At 35.0% G+C, this 26,159-nt stretch overlaps 1 protein-coding gene across 4 annotated transcripts; it reads right to left on the bottom strand.

Moving 5' to 3' along the window:
* Window positions 1-3,423: 3,423 nt before the first annotated feature.
* LOC140958437 (probable ADP-ribosylation factor GTPase-activating protein AGD15) lies at window positions 3,424-7,462 on the bottom strand. 4 transcript variants are annotated; one of them, XR_012171787.1, is made up of 10 exons: window positions 7,310-7,459; window positions 7,106-7,234; window positions 6,532-6,590; window positions 6,355-6,445; window positions 5,603-5,657; window positions 5,288-5,378; window positions 5,015-5,207; window positions 4,278-4,440; window positions 3,957-4,053; window positions 3,424-3,647 (listed from the first exon to the last, which is right to left on the bottom strand). XR_012171787.1 is itself a non-coding variant. In XM_073415876.1 (9 exons), coding segments are annotated over exons 1-8 (705 nt in total). In that variant the 5' UTR covers window positions 7,157-7,462; the 3' UTR covers window positions 3,424-3,647; window positions 3,957-4,003. The 4 variants fall into 4 exon arrangements, 1 of the variants encoding a protein (XP_073271977.1); XR_012171788.1 differs by having other exon boundaries at window positions 3,957-4,068; window positions 7,106-7,462; XR_012171786.1 differs by having other exon boundaries at window positions 7,106-7,461.
* Between the last annotated feature and the right edge of the window lie 18,697 nt (window positions 7,463-26,159).

Raw genomic sequence — 26,159 nt, 5'->3', positions numbered from 1 at the left:
GAGAATAGTTCAGCAAGAGGGGTGGCCGAATTGAGAGTATTGTGAGGAGAGATAAAATTTATAGCATGTAAATTTGATGTATATTGTCATATTTATAATTTGCATAATTAAGTTATAATCCTACTAAGACTCTTAATTTATAATCCTACTAGAACTCTTATGTTACAATCATAACGAAACTCTTACTTGGAAGTTTTCACCATGTCAAAAATCTCTATTAGGTTTTATTGTCTAGCTATGACTCATACTAATTAGACTTATATTAGGATTATCCAATTTTATTAATCAAATAATTCATGGTTGACTCGTGATCTCATGTAGTATTTTCAACTTTTGACAATACATAACATATTTAAATAACTATTATTTAGTTGATTAATTCTATACTCTTCTAAAATTTCCACGAGAATTTTGCATAGTAGTCAAAACTAATAAATTAATATTTAATTAGTATATTCTAAATTTACTAATTCAATAATTGTGATTTTATTATAATCATGATCGACGATCAGACAGCTTCGATGTAAAAATAATACAAATCTCGTTATTATAATGAAAAGTAAAATTTTGAATATCAAAATTTTTTATTGACTCATTTTTTGAGTATGCATATTTTAAAAGTTTTTCATTAAATTATTCAGTTGCACCACCCTTATTACAAAATTATCAGTCAAGATAACTTCCCTAACTTTCAATATGAAATACACTTATAAAATCATTCGTAGGCATTATATTTGGTTTGCATCAAGTTAAACTACTTGAATTTAAATATCTCAACGAAAGCACAAAATTCAATAATTATGTGACACTTAATAGTTCAAGAATATAACTAGATGTGAGTTTACAATTTCATGTGATTCGGGAAAATATTTTTCTTTATTTGGAATTACCCTAATTAATCTCATTTTTTTCATCAATATCATGATCAAGAACGTCAGAATTCAAGTCTGATTGCATCCATCAGATCATGGTAAGAGTGTCTAGTAGCATCATCCTATGATCCCTTAGGTATCATTGATAGTGCTTGTAAGAACTAACATGTTATGGTAGTATGATCCCTTCAACACATATATACCGATCAAATTTGCAATCATTTGTATATCGAGAGTTGCAAATTCAATCAATAATGATGTTATGTATGTTTAAGTAATCATAGTGGCATCGTATATGCAACTAAGGAAACATTTTTCCATAATGCACATGTCTTATTCTGACCAGAGATTCTTTGTATTATTAACTAATCAAATCACATAGGATATCCATACCCGGAGGTGAGTAGTGAATCACTAACTATAATGCATCGCCTCCTACGTGTGTCGAAATTACACCCAACCTGGTTACTATATGACTCTCATTGAGTCGGTAAACGAATCAAAGTATAATGCTACTACGTAGTACCGTCATGTTGTGTCGGGTCAAAAGACTAATGATGTGCAACTATAACCTCATACTAATCCACTCGATAAGTGATAACCACTTGAAAATTCCGAGAAATGGTTGTTCAGTGTCTCATCCAATAGGCATTCATCTGTATAAATGAACATCTTCATGTCCTTAATAATTAAACATGATGTTTACATCACAAATTCTAGTATCGAGCTCGAGGGACATTTATCATTGTTTTAGGCAGCTGAATCGACTAGAAACAGATTTTGAATAAAAAATACATTTCTTAATGAATTTCATGAGCTACGTTGCGAGATAAACCTCATGGTAACATAGTATATTCAAGAATTTTATCTATGAGCTTGCATATGTATATAAATAAAGTAAATATCATAATTGGATAAAATATTATTAAAATAATTATTATTTTGACATAAAATCAATAAATCTTAAGCCAAAAGTTGATTCGTTGGATACTTACTCTAATATAAATGAATTACAAATGAATAACGAGGCACTTTAGAGTTTCTTTCTAATAACATATCACATGAAAATAATACTATGATTGAAAGGGGAACAATGGTGGGCTTAAAAATCTTTTATTTTTTATTGTAAAAAATAATAATTAAGGTAGCTATCAAAATTTTAAAAATTTATTTTATTTTTAAAAGATAAGGAAGGAACCCCATACGCACATGCCACTGTTTTCATGAAAAAGATAATCGTGTTAGTTTTTTCGGCTGAAAATTAGGTGACAATAGCCCTCCAAATAGCAAGGAAAAGCCCCCCCACAATTTTCTTATTTGATACCAATTAATGGTGCAGATCCGCCGATGTATAGAATCACCCATGTTAAATCTTTTTATACGGAAACATTTAAATACAAATATTTATAATAAAATATATAAACTTCCTGCAGTAATTTAACCGTATTTGAAAAACCATTTGATCGAACTTAATGTATTTTTTTCTTAGAGTGGCTAATGTAAATAAAATTTTGACATGATTATAATAGATAATAAGTAAAAAACCAATGATTATTCTTTTTTATACTTTATATGTACTTATTATTTATTATCATGTTGTAAAATTTTAATTGATCTTTTGGGCGTTTATTGTGGATACACGGTTGAGGTGACGTCCTCATATTAGATGTACAGTTTCATCACATACAACATGTGGACGCCACCTCAACAATGCTCTCATATATCTCTATAAAGAGTGTCCAGAAAATCAAAAAAAAAAAAATTTGTGTTTGTAATCGTGAATATAAATAGATTATTTCAAATTGTGAATCAATTGTGTTTGTAATAATACTTTTAATCTGATTATTTAAATATCAGTTGCTATATATTATACTCATAGAGTTGCACAGCAGGACTTCACCGCAAAACAAGTTGAAAGCATACAAGAAATGTTCAAGGATTATTTAATTATACATATACATTATTACGGTAACAATCTACCTAATATATGAAGATATTATTGTTCAAACTGATACTTGGTAAAAAAATCCCATGAAATGGACTACATGTCCATATTTACAGGCAAAAACACATCAGACTATCTAATCCTATCTATTCAATTTTCTTTGCATAAAAGATATATATAGAAGTAAAATCATGCTTACTAATTCAAATTATGCTTATTCAGCCATATGACATCATCATTAGTGACACGTCCAACAATTTGCAATATCTAAAACTCATCCTTTCCTCCATTATGCTTAGCTTCCTTTTGGGTCAAGAAAAATAAACTCCAATATTTTATGTCATTTGACAATTGATTCGATTTTGAATATTTCTTGGAATAGGAGATCAAAGACTTGAAGAAAGTCTGAGTCAATTTCCAGTCATTTTTAATTAATTCATTTGGTAGATGTTACATCAAAAATAAAGAAGAATATTTTTATAGTCAATCATAAGAACTGGGCTAACATATAATATATTAGAAAATGAGATAAATTGGCATTAATTAAATTCCTAATGGCTAGCTTATATTTGACTCTAACATCAGGGTTAATCTTTCTTCTAGGGATAAATCAAGATTATGAATTTATATACCAAGAAAAATTGATATTCTATGGTTGAATCCACATATAATACAAGCTAATGCAGAAAACTATCAAAACTAAATTATTCAGTACAATGGTCCTTGCAGAGTGCCTTAAAGTATATATGATGACTTGGTATAATTTATCAATCAGCAAAGAGAACCAGGGTGAAGTTTTAAGGGCCAAATATGTTTTGTTGATCGAGCACCTGTATCATAAAATCATGATAAAAGAAGAAAATCAAACCTCTAATTTTTGTTGTTTGATCATGTCATCACATTCAAAGAAAGATATCCAGGACAATCACGTTATATGGTGTATTTTGCCTATGTTGTAACAAGAACTCTGTATCTAAGGTTAACTAAAGTATTATGATCACCTTAAAAATAGCAGAATATACAAAACTAGAAAAGTTTTGCAAATTGTAGTGAACATTGTGGAGACGTAATCTTTGTCGAATTTGCGCCGTGAAATCTAGAAGGTACGCAACATTCGACAAATGGAGAGAATGTCATACCTTTATCATAGGGTCACTCTTTCAACATTTGTCTCCATGAACTAAAATCCTGTTTGCATGGAGATAAAAACACTCAACTCCATTGATGCATCAATTCCTGGAACCAAAATTTCTGTAAATGTACATGTATAGAGTCCTAGTAATCTTCAAGAAATGGAATTGAATGTAAATGCCCAGAGGGCTTATGCAGTTATGTGCATGCTAAAACTTATAAATTGTGCAGTTTTCCTTTTCATCTTATTTTTCTAAAACCATTGTATGATCTTGAGATATTCTTGAAAGCTAGCAGAATTACAAAAGTATTTTACAGAGTGTTCTTACACTCAAAAGTAGCCCAGCGTGATGGAGGTACAACGGTTCGATCTTGTGTTGATTCCGAGACATAGAGCAGGCTGAAGAGATCTTGTGTGACCTCAGTATTAGGTTCGGAAGCGATCACCATTGGAGGAATTGGTATGACATCAGACATCAAATCTAAAGAAGCCTGTTGAGGTGGAAATTTTGATATCGTTTTCTTGGCAATTTAACAAATCTGTGTAATAATGGAATGCCATATATTTCCTTTGTCTTTGTATATGAGGTACAGTCCCTTGCAAGGGGATTCCCTATCTCAGTTTTCAGCTTCATGTCTAACATGTTATAGTATATTGTAGTACATACACACAAATCATACCCCAAATATGTTACAATAGTCCGAGATAAGTTTCCCCCTACGTGGTCATCCTAGTCATCATGTGAATTATTTTTGTACCCAAAACTTTATCTTAATCTGATTCATTGTGGTTTCTCTGCGCTCATAGGTATTGCATTTTGTTGTTTTCTATAATCTAAATTCAAGACTAAGATCCCATCACTAGCATTTCTACTTGCTGCAACGTATAAAAGCATAAATAGTTCATATACCAGAAAGTAGATCCAAAAGTTGATTAAATACGAAGTATGAAAATAAACTATTAATTCAGTATTAAGAGAGATTCACAGGTTTAACAAAGAGCTAGAAATGCGCAGTGAATTCCTTTCAGGCAGATATTCATTAGAGCAAATGATTAAAAGACTACCCCACGAGTTCGTGTTGTAGGAGGAACTTGTGACACGTGGTTAGTGAAAGCTTCATCTCCCAAAGAGTATTTTCTGGCTTTCTTTGGAATTCCTGATAAGGTGAGACATACAGATTTTTCACAACTCTGTTCAGTACTGACCACTTCTGATGGTGGCAAGGCTGTCTTTGAAGCCCATCTTTTATCCACATACCTGGAATGGAAATAAAATTTACCAAATAGAACCTAAAGTTAAGAACCTACGCATTCCAAAACATTTGCAGATGAACTTACTTGGCATGAATAAAGTTGTCAATTGGAGTTCTCTCAAAGTTTGGAGGTAGTTCTGCTTCCCAATAATTATTGGACTTCTCATTTCCTATCACTGCACAGAATAAAAGGATTGAGAATCCTTGAAATAGAGCCCCAATTGCCAACAAGAGGCAAACATCTAAACTGTAAAAAACAATATCCTCCTACTTCCCATCCAGTTCCCAACCTAGTGAAATATGTTAATGCCATAAAAAGGTTGCCACAGGACCAAGTCTTTCATGGACATACAAAATGTGAGGTTTTACTCACTAAAGGAGTGGTCTCAGGCAAACTTACTTTGCATAAAAACAACCTGCTCTGGAAGCCATGTATCCAAACTTGTAGATCTTACCTATTATTCCAAGAAAAAGACAAAAAAAGAAAGAATCAGGAAATGAGATGCTATATTACAAACTTAAAAAAAGTCAAAAGTTGATAGAGTTGAAATAAACACGCCCAATCCTGTTAAAAATCAAATAAATGGAGACTTCAAAATGACATGAATTACAACTACTTTGTCCCTCCACTGGATCAGAAGGCAGAACTACTGTAGTTATGTTCCAAACAGCAAAGTTCTGAGGAGGCTATTGACTAAATACCAAGGAATTGTTACTAATTGACTGTGCTTTCATTGGAACAGCTTGAGTGAAGATTGCGAACAAGTTTGAAGCCATCGATTTCACTTGAGCATAAAGTTTCCTAGCAGTCTATTAAGCCAACAAGATTGTAGAAGTGCAGAAAATTAGCATTCACCTCACCGTTCATGTGAATTGAAATCTATCAAATCGCTGGACACATATGTCACACTTAAAATCTCATTGTCAATAGTCAAGGTTAGCATTGCAATACATAATAAGCGATATCAAGTAAACAAAGTAGGTGCCAAAAACACAAGGAATCATCAAACAAACAGAAACATAGGTGAATGTAAATGGAAATTACTAGGAAACAATATCGTTTAAAATCACCTGCATCTGTAGTTATCTATTTCATAAACCACTTTTTACGTTTTGAATAAAGGGAGATCGACAGGTTGAATACAAACAAACCTTTGAGATGTGTACTCCTAAACTTCGATGAATTCCCGAGCACTGCATGCATATAAATATTCCAAGGTTGATACTTGCCCATCGTGGGGCCCTGAAATACAGGTCCCAATAATTTTGATTGGAAATATATCAAACAAACCAGCTAGATGTCGAAAAATTATGAACAAATGATCTTACTTGCTCAGGCAGTCTGCACATTGCCTGTTTTCTGGCAGCCTAAGAAGACCTTCCAAGATCTAAAATAATGTATCGACACAGTGAAAAACAATATCAATCTCCTTGGAACAGAAATGTAAAAGAATGAGAATCAGTTCCAGAATTTGGTAAATCGACAAAGACAGCGTAGTATTAATCCAACTGAAATTCATTCAAACATAACATGAGTGAGGTAAATTATCGCCAATTTACGCATAACATACGCACCAAGACCCTATTCTTGCTCCTGATTTTTTCTTGATTCAAGGCAATTTGCCAGCTAAAGACATTGTATAAGAAATTCATTTTAACAAACGCTGTGCCTCCTCCTTTTGCTCTATTCCCTCACACATGTAAGATGCAAATCACCACCGGAACCAGACTAATTCCAGAAATTTATCCTCTTGCGATATGGGAACTACGAATAGAATGTAATAAAAAATAGCTGCAGAATTCGCTCGCAAAACATAAGAATGAAGGGAACGCCTACGTCAATGAGAACCCAAATCACCACGTACAAATAGATATATACATTAACCCGAATTTATGTAGTTACCTTTGCATGCTTGGCATTAAGCTCCTTGGAAACAGACGCCTTTTCATTCATGGCTGCCGAAACAGAGATAGAGAAAAGGGGAGCTTCGTTCCTCTTAAGGGTTCTCTGTCTCTGTACTTTTTTTTATCTCTTTGAATTTGGAAAATTGAGGAAGATGAATGAATGGAATAAGGTAGCAAGAGCAAATATGGTGAATGGCTTAACTGATTCCAAGGATGGTATGAAGCTATCATTGTACGCTTCCTTAAACTGCGCTACGAGTACAAATCTTGGCGCCCATTATTGCTGCTTAATGCCCTTCACAACTGCGGATGACGATTCCTCCGTGACCTGAAATGGGGCAAACCCGTGAAAAGCGGATGTCGAGCTCCAAGTTTTTCAAGATGGCAAAAACTTGTGTGAGACAATTTCACGGATCGTATTTTGTGAGACGGATATCTTATTTGGGTCATCCATGAAAAAGTATTATTTTTTATGCTAAGAGTATTACTTTTTATTGTGAATATCGGTAGGGTTGACCCGTCTCACAGATAAAGATTCGTGAGATCGTCTCACAAGAGACTTACTCTTTCAAGATTAAGTGAGATTAGCACAAGTTTAAGCGTGAAAAAGAGTTTTTTATTTTTATTATAATTGTAATTATCTCAAACTAATAAATAAATAAAATAATACATAAATATGAGAAATTTAAGTATGATGCATTAATTCTCATATTTATAGAAGCATAAAAATCTCAAAATTACAATCTTTATTTGTTTTTGCAACTAGACCATATTAAAAATGTTAAATATTTGTCAAATCATTATCAGACATGCTTAATCATAATTAAAATTAAAAAATAAACATCTAAATTATAAACTTAATTTATTATTTTAAAATAAAAATACATACATTCAAAATAAAAAAATTTAAAAATAAATAGATATGATTAATTGTGTAAGTACGCTTAATTAAGTCCTTTAATTACGCTTAACTCGGTCAAACTGTAGTTTGACCACTTTTTTCCGCTTTCTCTGAAGCGGGGCGTTTTTGCCGAGCTTCAAGCTTAAGCGGGGCTTAAGCGAGCTTTTTATAACAAACCGTTTGATAACTCAATTTCGAGTTTGGATTCGGATTTCGGGGTTTTTTTAATCTTCGAAATAGATGGAGATGGACATGAAGATTTTGTATTTATTTTTGAACTCGTTCCGATAATAATAATTGACATTTAGTCGAGGAGCTTATTATTAAATCTAAGAAATATTTATGGGTGTATTTTAAGATGTTAGGTTAAGTTTGGATGGATTCGGGTCGTCGTTTTAAGGTCCAAGGGTAAATTGAAAAAGTTAGGGTTTCAAGGACAAAACGGTCATTTTACACCTGAAAAATGTTAGACATCCTGGCAATGCCTTGAATCCTGTAGTGAATGCTAAAATGTTTATTTTGAAAGGCTATGGGATTTCATGATGGAAATCAATAAAGCTAAAAGATGTGTTGCATGCCTAGTTTAAAAGAAAAATGCTATGAAACGTTTGCCCTTTTTATTGCTTTAAAAGTACTAGAATTTTTTTTTAAACACTCAAAATTTGGCCCTATACATTTACCTTATGAAAATATTTTTCTCCTTAAAATAAAACATCAACCAACTAGAATTTTTAAAAATCAAGTAAAATAGTCAAGAAAATGAAATCGTCGCAAGTTTTACCAAACCTAAAAAACAATAAATTTGAAAAGTACAGCACATACTAAACATCTCAAAAGCATAAATAGTCTTAAAATCTTTAACGTAAATCATGAATCATAAATCGTAAATGCGGAAAAGTAGAAGCGCTGGTCGTCGGGTTGTGTGCACTGACAGTCCAGCAAAATCACCCATCAAGTCCTCACTCAAAATCACCTGCATCCATCACACCTAGTGAGTCTAAAGACTCAACACACCATACTATTTATAACAAATAATACATATAAAACCACATGCAACAGTGAAAATACTTTTACGTAAAAATAACATTTCATGACATGCAAACATAAACTTTAACTTTCCTTTTTCCTCAACGTGACATAACATAAAACATTTTTCATGATCATAAACATTTTTCTTTTTCCTTTTCTTTTTCTTTTTCCTTTGTTGAATTCAGAACGTTAATTGTGACTTTCCTCAAACCTCAAAAGTCGATGGATCCATCTACATGAAACCGCAGTACTGGGCGGCGGGGGACACCATCAACGCTCTCACCGGTCAACTGGGCCCTGGCCTATCCTCTTTCGAATAAAATACGCTCGTCGGAGTTCCCTCTGGGGCCTTTTCCCATAAATGGGCTCCCTCTGGGGCCTTTTCCTATCACGATATTCTCATTCTTACCGTTACCTCATACCGTTACCACATACTGTTACCACATATTCGTAATAATGGAAATACGATCGTCGGGCTCCCATTGGGACCGTCACCCTCACGATATCTCCAACATTATCGAATTAGTCACAATTACTTCACTTACTTCAACGTTTAAATTCTCATTACTTTATAAAAACCATGCATAACCTAACATTTTTGTTTTTGAAACCAAGCATGCAACATGTCTTTTAAATGTCTTCCTTAATTCATAAAAATCCCATAGACATTTAAAAATCATAATTTAATCGTGAACATTTTATAAAAATTTAAAAATAATCATAATATCATAAAAGTAGCATTCAGAGCACTGCCATGACGATTACTAATTTTTGGTGTAAAAAGACCGCTTTACCCTTGTACTTGACATTTCACGTTTTTGACTTTTTCCTTGATTTCTTGACTCTAACATGTCCCAAATAATTATTTAAGTTTAAAATTAATTTTTTCATAATTTTATTTAGCTTAAATATTAGACTTTTTCATTTATCTTTAATTAATTGTTTTGGCGGTGTTAAAATCCCGAAAAATCTCAAACTTTAATATAAAATTCCCAAATTCAAAATTTAATCTTTCTATATTATTATTGCCCTTATGAACCATGACTCGACCCCCGTGAGCCATTTTTAAATTTATTTTAGTTTGGAAACCCTATTATGACACATAAACTTTGACCCCGAGCCATCTTTCGATTTTCCCGAGTCACCCCCGAACCATGTGGCTCCAAAACTTGAGCAACATCCTAGAGTACCATCCTGAACCCTTGGATCACTCAGATGCCCTCCCAAAACAAAAAAACGGGAGCCCCCACTCCCCACCTATGTTGGCTGAGAGTTACCAACAGCAAGGACTTCTAGTTTTTTGTGTCTAGGACCTAACCAACGAGCCCAGCCCCTGAACCAACACATTGTGCACTTCTCTAGGACCCTTAGGACTCGCCCTAGACCAGCCCCTGAGCCTTGTACGGAGCCCTTCCCTTCCAGCATGCTGTGCGCCCCATGCAAGAAAACTGTGCTTGCGCACGGGTAGGAGTCCTTGTGTATCAGGACTCCTCCCAGCCCTCAAACCCGAGTCCTAGCTTGGCTAGGACTCTACTCTAGACTCAACCAAGCCCCTAGCCAGCCCTGAACCCAAGCCAAGGCCAGCACTCCCCCTTGTTCATGAAACCCGATCCCTTAAGCCCCATGACAGCAGAAATCGGTTCCTGCTTTGTTGCTTGATTCGTTCGACTTTGGTGCTTAAGGTGAGCGTGTTAGGACTTTAATTCATGTATAGACACCACTTGTTCCAACCTACATTCATGGCAACCCCCTTTACAATAATAGATCTATGAATTTGCATCAAAATCTCATGTTTCCCATGTGAGCATGCAATATTCCGAAAATACTGAAAAATAAATCCATGTTCTTCATGCATACAATAATTAAAACAATAATATGATATAATGGATGAGAAAAGGAGATGTATGGCGTGCCTTTGCGTTTTATACGCACGAAAAACCGTTGTCGACGAAGAACGGGACGAGGAGACGAAGGCTATGAAGTTTCCCTTTGGAGTTTTCTCAATTATTTCCTTGCTTTCTACGTGGGATGTGGGTGCCTAGTGGTTGAGGGTTTTAGGGGAGAGTTTTTTCTGAATTTAAGAGTGGGAGGCGTGAGTTTTTGTGTTGCTAGGTAGGGTTTTAATCTTTTTTTATATATTAAATAATTCAACTAATAGGGCTTAGGCCTATTAAGCCTCCTAATTAAGCCCAAAAACATTTAATTAAATAACAAAAATTATTTTGTTTAGACTAGTTTGTGAGTTTATTAGCCGGGTTGCCATTAGGTTCGTATTTTTGTTGAAAAACCAACACCGATAAAATTTACATCTCGGCGTATAAAATCACCTCAAAACCTTTATTTTCAAAAATATGAAAAACCATCAACCATATTTTAGGTCTCTGTTCCTCGATCGCAACTTGAATATTCCTTAAAATACAATTTTATGCATGATAACAATAAAATCATATTTAACATATAAGTATGCATGTCACATAATCAATTAGCAATTAAAATCGGTTAATTACTCATTTTTCATGTTTCTTAGATTCGCATGTAGTTGGATTACGTCTTTTAAATTTTTGGACCTTACATGCTATCTATGCATGAATTTTTATGAGTGATGTATATGATGAAAGGTTTTGAAGGAGGTGATTTGATTCTGACTAATACGAATACGAATATAAAATGATATGATGACATGTAAGGCCAAGGTTCAATTGACGGGTGAGAATGTCGCTGATGTCCCTGCCGCCTGGTATCATGGTAATACGTAAGATTGATCAATCGACCAACAGCTGATACGAAAGTCACAATTAAAGATCTGAATTCAATAAAGGGAAACATATACGTAAATGATGAAAGAAAAAGGGGTTTAATGTTATGCATGTTCATGTTAAAGCTATTTTATTAAAAGTAGTTTTCAATGTCGCATGTGGATGTATACGTACAACTTGTTATCACTGTTAAGATTTGATTAGTCAATAGACTAACTAAGTGTGAATGATATAGGTGAGGATGTTTACGAGGATATTGGAGGAATTGATTGTTGAACTAGCTGGACTAATGGTGCACATAATCCGAGGATCATTGCTAGTTTTTTCACATTATGATGATTTTAAAGTACTTTAAAAATTTTATGACTTTTATGCTTATAAGTGGTTTTTTAGAAGATATAAAATATTTATGCTATTTTTGAAAATTTTTAGTTTTAGGTTTTGGTTTGACGGTGATAGGATCGGTTAGGGGGTGAAAGAGTGTTTAGAAAGGGGGGGTTGAATAAACACTCACGATTTTCACAACTTTTCGAATATTGATGAGTCAGTTTAGTGATAAACTGAAACTCGAGAATCTTGTCAGTCGATATCAATCAGTTAACAGTAATAGTGCAGAAATAAACTGACTGATAGATAGAATAAAAACTGAAATAAGAACACAAAAGATTTTACGGATGTTCGGAGATTTCAATCACTCCTACGTCACCCCTTTTATCTCGAAGATAGGATATTCACTAAAAGACTTTGATGGATACAAATAGTTGTACAGACCCACTTCAGTCTTGGACTTAACAATGTCAAACTGAAACTCTTAGTTGCAAAAGGATTTACAGTACTCAATTGGACTGAAATAACTTAGCACGACTGATTACAACAATATCATTTTGTGCTTGTAAGCTCGAAGTATAGCCTTTAGGTGCTATGAATGTATACAATAAGCGTGAGCTTTAGAATGAACATAAGGCTTGCAAAGTTTTCAGCAGAGTAACAGCTTGGTTAATAGAATAGTGTTCGGTGTCTTCTCATCTACTCTTATTTGCTTTTTATAAGCTTCGCTTCCAACGGTAATATTGAATGCGATTAGAATCTTCCTATCTGTTGTTTGCTACGTCAATGTTCATATGACAATCGTACATTGTAGCATTTATGAAATGCGGCATTCATGCTGTTCTTTGTACAATCTGTCGGTGGTTGAGCTACGTTCTTTAAACTGATGACGTGTACAGCTGAAAGATCAGCTGATAGGCTATAAATGATAAGCTCACAACTAATGTAGCAATTGATCAGTTGGAAACTGATCAGTCAGTTGTCTGCGTAGTTCAGTCAGCTGGTTCAGTTGTCTTCAATTATCTTCACATTAATATTCAATTATAGGCAACCGATAGTTTGCGTATATTAGATCAGTTGCTATCAGTCTTCTTGATCAGTTAGTTCAATCTATTAAATGCTCAGTTTGTCAAACTTCCGAAATTCAGTTTCCAAAAATTTCTTCTTTTTTGGTGTTTGACAAAACTTAGAAAATATTAACTGATCAAGTGAACTTATTATAGATAAAATAACTTTTTATTGACAAATCTTTCAATGTATTGATTCGTACAAAGAAAGAATGAATAAAAAAATCTTCTAACTGACTAAAATAATCTTCAAAATCTACCGAATTCTTCAACTGAATAAGAATAGAGACTGTTTTTTAACTGATCTTCTATTTCTTTGCTCTTTTAGCCGGTTCAAGATCAGTTTGTTGACTGGGTCTCTTATTTGATTGCTTCTGCTGATCATTCTTATTTCCTTCTTCTTCCCCATTTTTGTCAAACTTGTCAACCCTGCTAGATAAGTCACGAACTTCCGAAGTGACATTCGATAAGGCACTCATTATTTGTTCTTGCATTTAATCCATTTTCTAAGTGACAACGTCTTGCAAGAAATCCATGAGCTTGGAGAACATGTTTTGAGTGTTGAAGTGAGCCTGAATAGTCACTTGGTCCTTCTTCAGTTGATCTATCTCGAGAAAGAGTGAGGTCACATCCTTTGTGACTTGCTGCAAACTCTTCATAGTATTCTCCTTGATATAGTCAATCTTTAATGTATGCAGTAGCTGGGTTGACTTGATATCAGAGATGGATGAGCTTAGACTGAGAAGATTGGACTAAATGTCTTCTATCATTGTTTCAGTAGCCATTGATATCTCAGGAGACATGATACCAGATGCTTCTGGTTCCTGTTCCTTGTCTTCCTGACTGAATATTATCAATGCTCTGTCTGTGGATTCAGTTGCAACAGCAATTTTATTTGAGACATCTTCTGATATTTTCTCTTGTTGAGGTTCTGGAAGAAGAGAGGGATCCTGAACAACAGTTGAGCTTGAAGGCTCTTCAGTTGGTTGTTCAGCTGAAACAGTTAACAGTTCATCACTTAGTTCATCAGCTGATATAGTAGTTGGCACTTCAGTCGTTGGCTCAACTAAAACTGTAGATGGTTCATCATCTGATTGAACAACGGGCTCTGTAGTCTGTTTTTCAGCTTGCACTTCTTTAGAAGGTTTTTCGTGCAACTGATCTTCTTCAGTTTCATCTTGAACTGTTTGTTCAGTCGTGGTAGTCGACTGAACTGGTTCTTCAGGTTGTGGAGAGAGCCTATGAGATTGGCTGTTCTGCCAAGATTGATTATTCAGCTGCTTATGTAGTTAAAATATTCTGTTGAATATCAGTGGCAACTGATTGAATGACTTCGTTGATGTTTTCCAAAGATAATTCAGCATCAGTATAAAGTTGAAGTTCTGCAATGGAGGAACAGAAGTTGACGGTTACGCATCCTTTGAAGAAGGAGCAGTTACTTGCTCAGAAGATTCAGTAACTGATTCCTTGGATGATCTTGAGTTTGAACTGATTGTTCACCTTGCTCTTCTGATGAAAGATTGTGGGAAATTACTGGAATAGTCAGCTCTTGATCCAGTTCCCAATGCTTAATCTCCATCTGCAGTGTGATAAGATCTGCGTCCAGTTGATCATGAATTGCTTTGTCATTAAAGGCAGTCGGACTGGTAGGATCAAAGTTTTGGTGTAGCTGAACAATCATTTGCCTTAACTTCTTTTCACGTACTTGATCAAAGAAGTACTATTTCCTCTGCAAATCTTGAACAACTGAGGCCGCTTTGACCATTTTCAGGACTATAGTTTCCATGTCAACAAATTTTTTCAAAACTGACTTCTTCTGCAGTTGTCTGGAAAACACTTCAGTCCGAAATCTGACCCTTTCATCATAAGCCTTCAGCTTATTCTCAGAAAACTTATTGATCTCGTTCCAAATTCGATCAATATGAGTTTGAATCACATTTGTGGGTCTGGGCTCTTAAGTCATTTTGCTAGGGGTGTCAATCGGGTCGGGTGGGTCGGGTTTCGGGTCAACCCGCGAAATTTTTTTATTTTTTTTCCCAACCCGAACCCGAAGCAACCCGAAAACCCCCAACCCGAACACGAACCCGTCTAACTTGACTCAACCCGCCTAACCCGCCTAACCGGAATTTTTTTATTTTTTTTAAAAAAATTAATGAAAAAAATTCGAAAAAATAAAAAATATTAGAAATATTTTAATTTAAACACATAATAACAAAATTTTCGATTTAAATTTGAAAGTTTAATGGTAGAAAATTAAAAGTGTATTTACTAAATCAAATAAAAAATTGTTAAAAAAATAAAAAAAATACAAATAAATATTAAATGATGAAAATTTATCATATAAATATACAATAAATTTTGTTCAAACATACAATATATAAAAATATAGGTAATATTTTCAAAAAAAAAAGTTTTCGGATTAACCCGTGACCCAACCCGAAACTCGTCTAACCTAGCACTAACCCGAACTCACCCAACCCGAACCCGAAAAACCCCAACCCGGACCTAATTTTTTTCGTGTTGGGTCGTGTCGGGTTGACGGGTCGTGTCGCATTTTGACACCCCTACATTTTGCCCTTTCCCTTTGAGTCAGTCAGAGCATGAGGAATACTCAGCCATGAAGTAGTTGCATCAATCCTTTCTCTAATCACTATCCCTTTGGGTCTGGCAAATGGTAGAGAAGTTTGGCCAGAAATAATGATCAGTGGAGCTTGAACTCCAGCAGGTTTCTGCTTATCACAAGATTCAGTGATTGTCTTATTTTGTTGAGCAGCAGGAGGAGGTAACTGAACCTCAGTTGAAGATACAACTGGTATAGCTCTTAAAGGAGTAGCCTCGATTGGCTGTTCAGCTATAGATTGCATTAGCCTTTCAGTTGGGATGGTGCTCGGAACATCTATTGGTTTGGGCTTGAGCGTTCTTTGCTTCTTGGAGATTTTGGGAGACGGAATCTTCTCATAATCAGTTTCATTGACAATTAGTTTGCGTTTGATTGTCTTCTTTTGAGTTGGCTTCTTGGTCCTCTTAACTGATTTGACAGCCTCCTGAGCTGTCCCAATCTCCTTTTTGACTTTTAGAAATTGTTCATGAGAGATGTCCAGCTTGAGCTTCGGCAGCTGAACACTCTTGGCATTGAAAATCTTGAAGTTGGATAACCTCTCAGAGGAGTCATCCACCAAAACCTTGCTTTTTTTCAAATAGCTGAGCTGCACTGCAAATCTCTTCGATTGTTTTGAAGACTGAAACATGTTCTTCAGAAGGTTGAAGATGATACCTTTCTATTGCAGTCTTTTTCAAGTCATGATAGCAGTCATGACTTGAAATTTCTCCATGGTAAGAGCAGCAAAGGATCCTGCTTTTGCCAGTAGCCTTTTGGCCACGATATCAACCAATAACTGGATTTCTGACTTCAACTCTTTCTTGGGATCGGAAACTTTGATTTTTCGTCCATCAGCAGAAATTTGAGTCTGCATTTCCTCAACGTGAGAAGATTTTACCTTAGAGATATTTGCTAGCCCATCAGTAGCCAGCTGAAAGAGGTTGTTGAAGGAGTCTTCATCGATTATCAGCAGCTGATTGTTGATAGTAGTAATTATATTGCCATCAGCAGAGATAAATCCAGTGGCATAGAGATCCTGAATCTCTTTTGGATAAATAACTTGAGAAGATAATCCCAAAAAGGTCTTCAGGACAGCAGCTTCCAGTTTTAGAAATACTTTCTTGATATCCTCGTCTTGAACAGACATGACTGAATCAAAGTCAATCGCTATCGCGTTCAAAATATATGCTGGTACTTGATTTTCCATTTCTGATAGTTTGGTTATCTGCGAGAAAGAAAGCTTTGTGTATGGGTTTGCTCTGCAAACTGAAATGCTCGTAAAGAAGAACTGCAATGAAGCGGGTTTATGTGCTTATGTATGTGACTGTTCAAATTTTTGGACACATGTCAGTCCGAGAAAATTTGAATAAAAGCGTGTATACGTGTGATGAAATCGTGTTTTGAATATAAATGGACTACGAATGACCACGTTTCAAATTACTATATATTGAAAGACATTAATTAAATGTGTAATTATCAGTCACATCACTTAATTTAGAATATATATCGAATAATCAGTTAACTTATTGGATAAGATCTGTTCGAACAGTAGCTGAGTGATCAGTTGAAAACTGAGTCAGTTCATTCGAAGATCAAATGACTATTATCTTATCAGTTAACTATTTAAATTCATCATTCTCCCTAAATAAATGCATATTTTAATCTAAAAAATAAAATGACAGTTATAAAAATGATGCGTAAAAATAAAAGAAATCTTATAATAAATCACATGCTAGCAAACACATGCAAGGAAAGAAAATTCATTCTATCCCGCTCACTAGCTTCTATCTCAGTCTTAAAAACCTACAGTTCTGGACCTATGGCTCTGATACCACCTGTTGTGGGGACCCGTACGCTAATTTATTTCCTTAATCGTTATTAATATCAAATACACAATTAAGTAATGTGGGACATAACATTTTTTTTTTGTAAATGCAATGCGGAAACGTAATGTACATATAAATCTAAAAGTACAGGTCCTGTACTAAATACATTTACTAGGTTCAACGACACATCAGTGCTGACTCCTAATCTACTTCTGAGCCCGAATCTCCACGCTAACTAGTCCTGACTCGTTCTCTTCTTGATCCCGATCCTGTCCCACCTGTTGTCATGCACACATACAAACAAGACAACAGCCGAATAACTCCGGTGAGAATTACATTCCCAGTATAAACCATGTATACATGCAATCATACAGACAATATAAAAGCATATAACAGACATTCATAACATGTATCAAAATCAAAAACATGAATCAAATATTCATCGCATGTATCGAAATCCAAAACATGAATCGATATCAATCATCAATCATATTCTAATGATGTACCATAATCAGGAACATAATTCAATATCAAGCAATGAATCACCCTCCATGATTCTCAGACTCAGACTCGACTCAGTCCTAATCTAGGGATCTCGATCTGAATAAGAACATACACCCGCCTACACTCCCGATCGGGGTGGTGGTACGTTCTTATTCACGGACTTTGTCCCTTTCCATATCGAACATCAGTAATAGAAGTAACTCCAATTCTATCCACTTCGATATGACCAAACGTCCGATGTCCTGACCTATCCGTCAAAGACTATGGCACTTCCGCCATACACTATCCTGTGACAAAGTACAATGGGCCAATGACGATTCCTCACTATCCAGCCCTTCTGTCACAAGACCAATCATTTAATACCTGCTATCTATAAATCAATAGAACAAGCACATCAATTCATTCATTAATTGCAAATATCAATGCAATAAAATAAAGTATGTGATTTAGGGAAACTCGAGTCAAACCTCACTCGAGTTGTACAATCCCAACTCAACATTAATTTATACCTTTCTCTTCTCGGTCTGACGAAGACGAAGACGAAGTCTCGAATTCAACTCTGTCCATACCCAATCTGGTAATGACAATCGAATAGGTACAATATCAATATACAACTCAATTCAATACCTGTTCTGATCAATACTTAAATCAAAACACAATCTGATCAATATCAACAATACAATGATACAATCTCAATCAATCGTGAATCTGAGCAATATCAATCTACTGATGTTTCGACGGCATAACAATACAATCTCGATAACCCCGTCAATATCAACATCACAGATATAATACCAGAACTCCTAATCAATATCGGTACAACTCATAATCAATAACAATACAATCCTGATATCGAATCTTTATCAAATCAATTCCGAAAATCATAACAATTACATAAACAATTTGTTCTTCGATCTGACTTCAAATATACGATGTCTACTATATCAGAAACACCATATATGAATCATATCCGCTTCTGACAATACCATAATTTCCGATCATATCAAAACGTAGTAAAACTTACGTCCGTATGAAGCCTGCGTCGATAGAAATACAGTACTGAAGTCGTATTGAAAATCAGACGGGCGGATCTTGCACAAATCAGAAATATATAAAATAAAAGGCGTAAGGATTTTCTTCAATTCTTCCTCGACCTTTCCTCGGAATTCTCCAGGATAAAATACAGCTGTTACATATATATATATATCACGTTGCATGGTTAATGATATGTGGCTCATTTCCTTAAATTTCATTCGGCGCTCGAGCGGTAAGAAAGTACCGCTCGGGCGCGGAATGTTTTGCCTCCTTCTCGCACATTGGCGCTCGGGCGGTTATAAATTACCGCTCGGGCGCCGCATCTTCTGCCCAAAACATATACTTGTCGAACCATGGCGCTCGGGCGGTCAAAAACTACCGCTCGGGCGCCGATAGTTCTGTTCAAAACTTGTGTAAGTCATATGCTCGGCCCAATGGGGTCTTGGACTGATCCGTCTATAATCACATCAATTCAAAATCAAGAATCTCAGCTTAACAGAATCAAAATCTCGGGCATTACAAAACATCTGCAGCCGAATATTTTGAAATAAGAAACCACACTTTTGCGTCCATGTCAGATCTCGTACGGTGTTTTCAAATGATTCTTATTAATCATTGATCTGTTCTGAGTGTAACATGCAGTGTTTACTGCTTTTGTCCAAAACTTCTGAGAAATACCAGAATCAGCAAGCATTGTTCTAGCAGCTTCTTTAAGGGTCTGATTTCTTCTTTCAGCTACACCATTTTGCTGAGAAGTTTTTGCTGCTGAGAGCTCATGCTTGATCCCAGTATTTTTCTAAAAATAATGAAAGATTTTGATTGATGAATTCAGTCCTTTGATCAGACCTTATCCGATCAATCCCAACTGATTTTTCATTTAAAGTCTTTTGAAAAGCTTAATCAGTTGTGCAGCAATTTGGTCTTTGGATTTGAGAAAAATAACCCAAGTAAATCTTAAGTAATCATCCATGACTACTAAGGTGTATTTCATTTCCCCTAAGCTCATGACTGGTATAGGAACAAAAAGATTCATATGTAGTAGTTCTAAGCATCGGGAAGATGATTTACAACCCTTGTTTTTAAATGAAGATCTTACTTGCTTACCAAATTTTATCTTTTGAAAAATCTATTTTGGGCAAACCAGTTACAAGATCATGGTTACTCAGATAAGCAATAGATTTAAAGTTTAGGTGGTTCAACCTCTTTTGCCACAACTAGTTTTTAGAAGATTTGGATGTTATAAAACAAACTAGCGCCTAAGGTTGTTCGGTCCAACTGACTTTGTAGGTGTTCCCACAAAGATTGTCAGTTAGGATGACCTCATCAGTTGAGTCTCTAACTGAACAAGTATGTCTGTCGAACTAAACAGAGAATTTATTATCGCATAACTGACTGATGCTAATCAAGTTATACTTCAAATTCTCAACTAGTAAAACATCATTAATTGTAAATTTATCATGGATAAGCTTACCCTTACCCACAGTTTTACCTTTGGAGTTGTATCCAAAACTGATGCTTGGACCAGTGTATTTGATCAGTTGGGATAGCAAATTTACATCCCCTGTCATATTACGTGAGCATCCACTGTTTAAATACCATATTGATTCTTTGTTTGTACATATCACCTGCAATCACACATAATATAATTTTGGTACCCATATCTATTTGAGTCCTAAACTGATTAGTCCTTCAGGAACCCAAACTTGGATCAATCTAACTGACTTTCCAATTGCTGTGTTCCAAATGGTGTTTCTTGGCTTGTGTGTGCTTGATGTTTTGTGTGCAGATGAAACAATATGTGATTTAGCCTTTTTCAACTAATTGTTCGGCCGATATCTTTTTTGAACCGGCTTACTATTATAGTAATTGGAGTAGCCATTAGAATAGTTCAACTTTTTATTTCTGAACCTTTTTGGTGATTGACTTTGTGGGTCAGTTGAAATTTTGGGCTATAACAAATACTATACCTTCTAGCCTTGTTCTTATTTTCAATATGCTGTACAACTGGTTTTGTTGGCTCAGGTTGTTTTTGTACCACAAATGATTTTACAAAGTGAATGTATTTCCCTTCGCTCATGTTCAGTTTTGGCTGAGCATCACTGGTGGAAATTTCATCTTGGTTGTTGAACCCTAAATCAGTTTTATCAGTAACTGATTTTTGATTATCTTGTATTTCAGCTAATGCAACAGAGGATTTATTCCATGTTTTAATAAGCTAAGTTTGCTTTGAATTCTCAAGAATCAACTGCTGAATCATTGATTGATTCTTGCTTCTTTCAGCATTGAGCTCAGCAATCTCCCGTTTAAGACTCAACAAATTAACTGATTCATCAGTTTTAGTTTTATCGTCTTTGGGATCAGTTTGCTTTGCTCTGGCCTTCTCAAAAGATAAGACAAGCTTGTGACACTCATTAACCATGTCATGAAGTGTAGAAATGAGTTCATATCGTGTGAAATCAGTTGAACTAAAGTCGAATACCTGTTGACTGGTTGACTCCAGTTCTGTGTCATCAGCCATGAGACACTTGACCTCTTTGTTATCATCACTGGAGCAGCTCAAGCTCTCAGGTTCTGAATCATTAATGTCAGATTCTGCCCATTTGGACTTGCTTTCCTCAGCTAGAAGCACCTCATGCTTCTTTCTGTAAGATTTCTTGTCCTCCTTAGATCTTCTCTTGTGCTCATAAGGTTTCTTTCTCTTTTAAGTTGAGCCTCGACTGTCCTTCTTTGGCTTGGGACAATCAGCAATGAAATGATCATTTTTGCCACAGTTGTAGCAAGCATTAGGTTTTTCTTTAGAATGATTTTTCTGATATTGTTTTTGGAAGTTTCCTTGACTTCTTCTCATAAAACTTCCCAAAATTTTTGACAAATAATGACATAGTGTCATTACTTAACTGATCAACAGATCTTTCCACTGAACCAGTTGGTTTCAGTCTGATAGCAGTTAAGGCAGTTGTAGAAGCTGGTGTAGAAGGTTCCCCTTCTCTGGTTTGCATCTCAAATTCATATGCTTTTAAATCTGCAAATAAATCATAAAGTTCAACCTTGTTCAGGTCCTTTGATATTCGCATTACCATGGTCTTAACATCCCATTCCTTGGAAAGACCTCTGACTACTTTCAGTGCTACCTCTTTGTTTGAATACACCTTTCCAAGTGCATTCAGTTCGTTTATTATTCCACTGATTCTTCATCATACTAATGCATGGATGCTCCAATATTAATCTTGATATTGTCGAATTTTTGGACGGCAACTAATAGTTTATTCTCCTTAGTTTGCTCATTGCTCTCGCATAACTGAATCAGTTTCTCCCAGATTTCCTTAGCAATTCTGCACTTCTTTATCTTGCTGAAAGTTACTATATCCTGCGTTTTGTACAGAATGTCTTTAGCCACGTTGTCTAAGTTGGCTTTTCTCTTATCTTTAGCTGTCAATTCATCTCGGGGTTTTTCAATGCGATGTGATGCTCCTTCAGTTATGGCAATAGCAGTGTTTGCCTTTAATATTCTCATGGGTCGTTCTGTAATAACGTACCACATGTCATCGTCTTGTGCAGCTAGATGAGCCTACATTATGGTTTTTCAATCATCAAAATCCTCTCTAGAGAACATTATAATTTTATCGAACGAAGACATGGTAATTAATTTGTATAGCAATATTCAGAGACAAGATTCAACTGCTCTAATACCACTTGATAGGATCAGTTAGGGGGTGGAAGAGTGTTCAGAAGGGGTGGTTGAATAAATACTCATGATTTTCACAACCTTTTCGAATATTGATGAGTCAGTTTAATGATAAACTGAAACTCGAGAATCTTGTCAGTCGACATCAATCAGTTAACAATAATAGTGCGGAAATAAACTGACTGATAGATAGAATAAAAAATGAAATAAGAACACACAAGATTTTACGGATGTTCAGAGATTTCAATCACTCCTACGTCACCCCTCTATCTCGAAGATAGGATATTCACTAAAAGAATTTGATCGATACAAACAGTTGTATAGACCCACTTCAATCTTGAACTTAAAAATTTCAAACTGAAACTCTTAGTTACAAAACGATTTACAATACTCAATTGGATTGAAATAACTTAGCACGACTGATTACAACAATATCAGTTTGTGCTTGTAAGCTCAAAGTATAGCCTTTAAGTGCTATGAATGTATACAATAAGTGTGAGCTTTTGAATGAACATAAGGCTTGAAAAGATTTCACTAGAGTAACAGCTTGGTTAGTAGAATAGTGTTCGGTGTCTTCTCATCTACTATTCTCTGCTTTTTATAGGCTTCACTTCCAATGGTAATATTGAATTCGATTTGAATCTTTCTATCCATTGTTTGTCACGCCAACGTTCTTCTGGCAGTCATACACTGTAGCATTTCTGAAATACGGCGTTCCTGCTGTTCTTTGTACAATTTGTCGGTGGTTGAGCTACGTCCTTTTCACTGATGACGTGTACAGCTGAAAGATCAGCTGATAGGCTATAGCTGATAAGCTCACAATTGATGTAGCAACTGATCAGTCAGTTGTCTGCGTAGTTCAGTCAGCTGGTTCAGTTGCCTTTGATTATCTTCACATTAATCTTTAGTTATAGGCAACCGATAATTTGCGTATATTAGATCAGTTATTATCAGTCTTCTTGATTAGTTAGTTCAATCTATTAAATGCTCAGTTTGTCAAACTTCCGAAATTAAGTTTCCAACAGACGGTTTAATATTTTATGTCTTGCACTGAATTTTGAATTTTTAAATCATTAGTTGGTGAGTTTTCTTAAATGGTGCAAAGTATATTTATATATGTATAAGTATTTTCGGCTGAAGCTTGTTAGAAAAAAAAATTTTCTCTAGTATATTTTAAAGAAAACATATAGTATACATTTAAGAGTTAATGAATTCGTGCTTCGAATCCTTTAATCAAATATATCCACTTTTTTGGATGATTTTTAAAGTCATGGATTTGAAATTTTTAGTCTTCATTCATAAAAATGGAATTCAAATCATTAATCCTAATATCAATAAGCATTAAAATTTCTTGCCAAAATCAAATAATTCGATTCAAATATAACATAAGAATATATGGCCACGTTTGGTGCTTGGGATTAGCATAGAATTACACTTTTAGTCAAGTGTTTGGTTCGTTTTTAAGACCACCGCTACTAACCATGGGCCCAGAAATTGTACACTGTTCAAACGTGAAAATGCAAGAAATAAATCCCAAACTGAAAAAGGTATTCTCAATCTTAATTTCCACAGTAGGAGAGACAGCTTGTGTTTTTTCCCAAATTACCCTTCGCCCTACTTAAAACAATGTTTCCCATTTCTCACATATTTTTTGTCTTCTGTTCAAAATGGTCGCCGTTGTTGTTGAATAAGGTTTTTCATATATCTTCCGTCGAAATCCAGTTGTCCTCGCAAATTGTCTCTCAAATCGTTACCATTATCAGGTAAACTATCGATTGAAGAAAATATTGTTAACTTTTCCACAGAGTATTTCTTTTAGAGATTAATTCCTTTTCGACCTTTTTTTTATTAAAAAAAATGTTGCAATTTCACCTTCTCATGAAGTTTGATTGTAAATCTTGAATGTCGTCACCGAACAGACAGTCGGCGCACATTTCATGAAGTTATGCGTGCGTTGTTGAAGTTGTATACGTTACTTCTTGTGAATCCTACCCCTATGGATGGGAACTGTGACAGCGATTCTTGGAAATGGTTTGAGGTATTATTTTGTTCAAAAATTGTTTTGGTTTATACATTGTTGACCAATTTTTTTTCAATTAAATTAAGTATTATTTAACAATTAATTCCTCGTTTCATATATTTTTAAGGGTTGTATAGGGGCATTGGATGGCACACGTATCGGTGTGCATGTTCGTGCTAGAGAGAAAGCCAAATATAGAACTAGGAAAAAAATATTATGGTTAACATGTTGGGGGTTTGTGATCAAAAATTGAACTTTATTTACTTTCTTACTGGTTGGAAGGGATCTGGCGCTGATCCCAGAGTTTTAAGAGATGTATTAACTCGGGATGATGCATTCAAGGTTCCAAGAGGTTATATATGAATAAGTTTGTTGTCCATTTGTCTCTATTTTTTAGCTATGTCAACATTTATAGTTTACCATAAAATGTTTTTCGTGGGAATACTTCTTTCATTTGTAATCATTGTGCAGGTTGTTATTATCTTTGTGACAATGGATACGCTAATGTAGAGGGTATCTTGACTCCGTACAGATGAGTAAGATATCATAAGGATGCTTGGGGCAACTGTGCATCCGCACCACAGAATCACAAGGAGTTATTCAATTGGAGGCATTCTCAAGCAAGAAACATTATTGAAATAGCATTTGGTTTGTTGAAAAGGAGATGGGCTATCCTTCGAAGTCCCTCGTTCTACCCCTTGCAAGTTCAAAACAAAATCATTCTTGCTTGCATTCTATTACATAATTTCTTCCGTAATCAAATGCCCGATGATCCTTTAAAGGAATATGAAGAAGAAGTTTGTAGTCCTGTTCACGATACACAAAATGAGTATATAAGCAGTTTTGAGTCGTCGAACGAGTGGGTTAATTGGCAAGATCAATGTGCAATGTCAATGTGGAACACCTAAAATTAACAATTTTTTTATTGTAATAAGTGATTGTCTGGACTTGCACGTCTTTATTATTATTTAACTGACTGTGTCTTTGTAGTTGTTTTCATAGTAAGGAGTGTAATTGACGGAACTTTCTTTCAACTACATTGTATGTGCAACATAAATCTTTTAATGTTATTGTTTGTGCTTTATTTTTTAACATGACAGAATTACTCCACACAACTTTTGTCTAATCATGGACAGTGTAGCAACTTCTGGTAGCGGTAGTGCCAGGTGCAAGATATCAGACAAGACACAACAAAGTTGGAGTGGCTGTGAAGAAGATGTGTTAATTCAGTCGCTAAAAGAAGTTATGACAAAGGGTTCAAAAAGTGAGAATGGTTTTAAAGCGGGTTGTGATGCCTAAGGCC

Source organism: Primulina huaijiensis, chromosome 15, assembly GCF_012295235.1.
Source record: "Primulina huaijiensis isolate GDHJ02 chromosome 15, ASM1229523v2, whole genome shotgun sequence".
Taxonomy (NCBI): Eukaryota; Viridiplantae; Streptophyta; class Magnoliopsida; order Lamiales; family Gesneriaceae; genus Primulina; species Primulina huaijiensis.
This window is presented reverse-complemented; position numbering and strand designations above follow the sequence as displayed.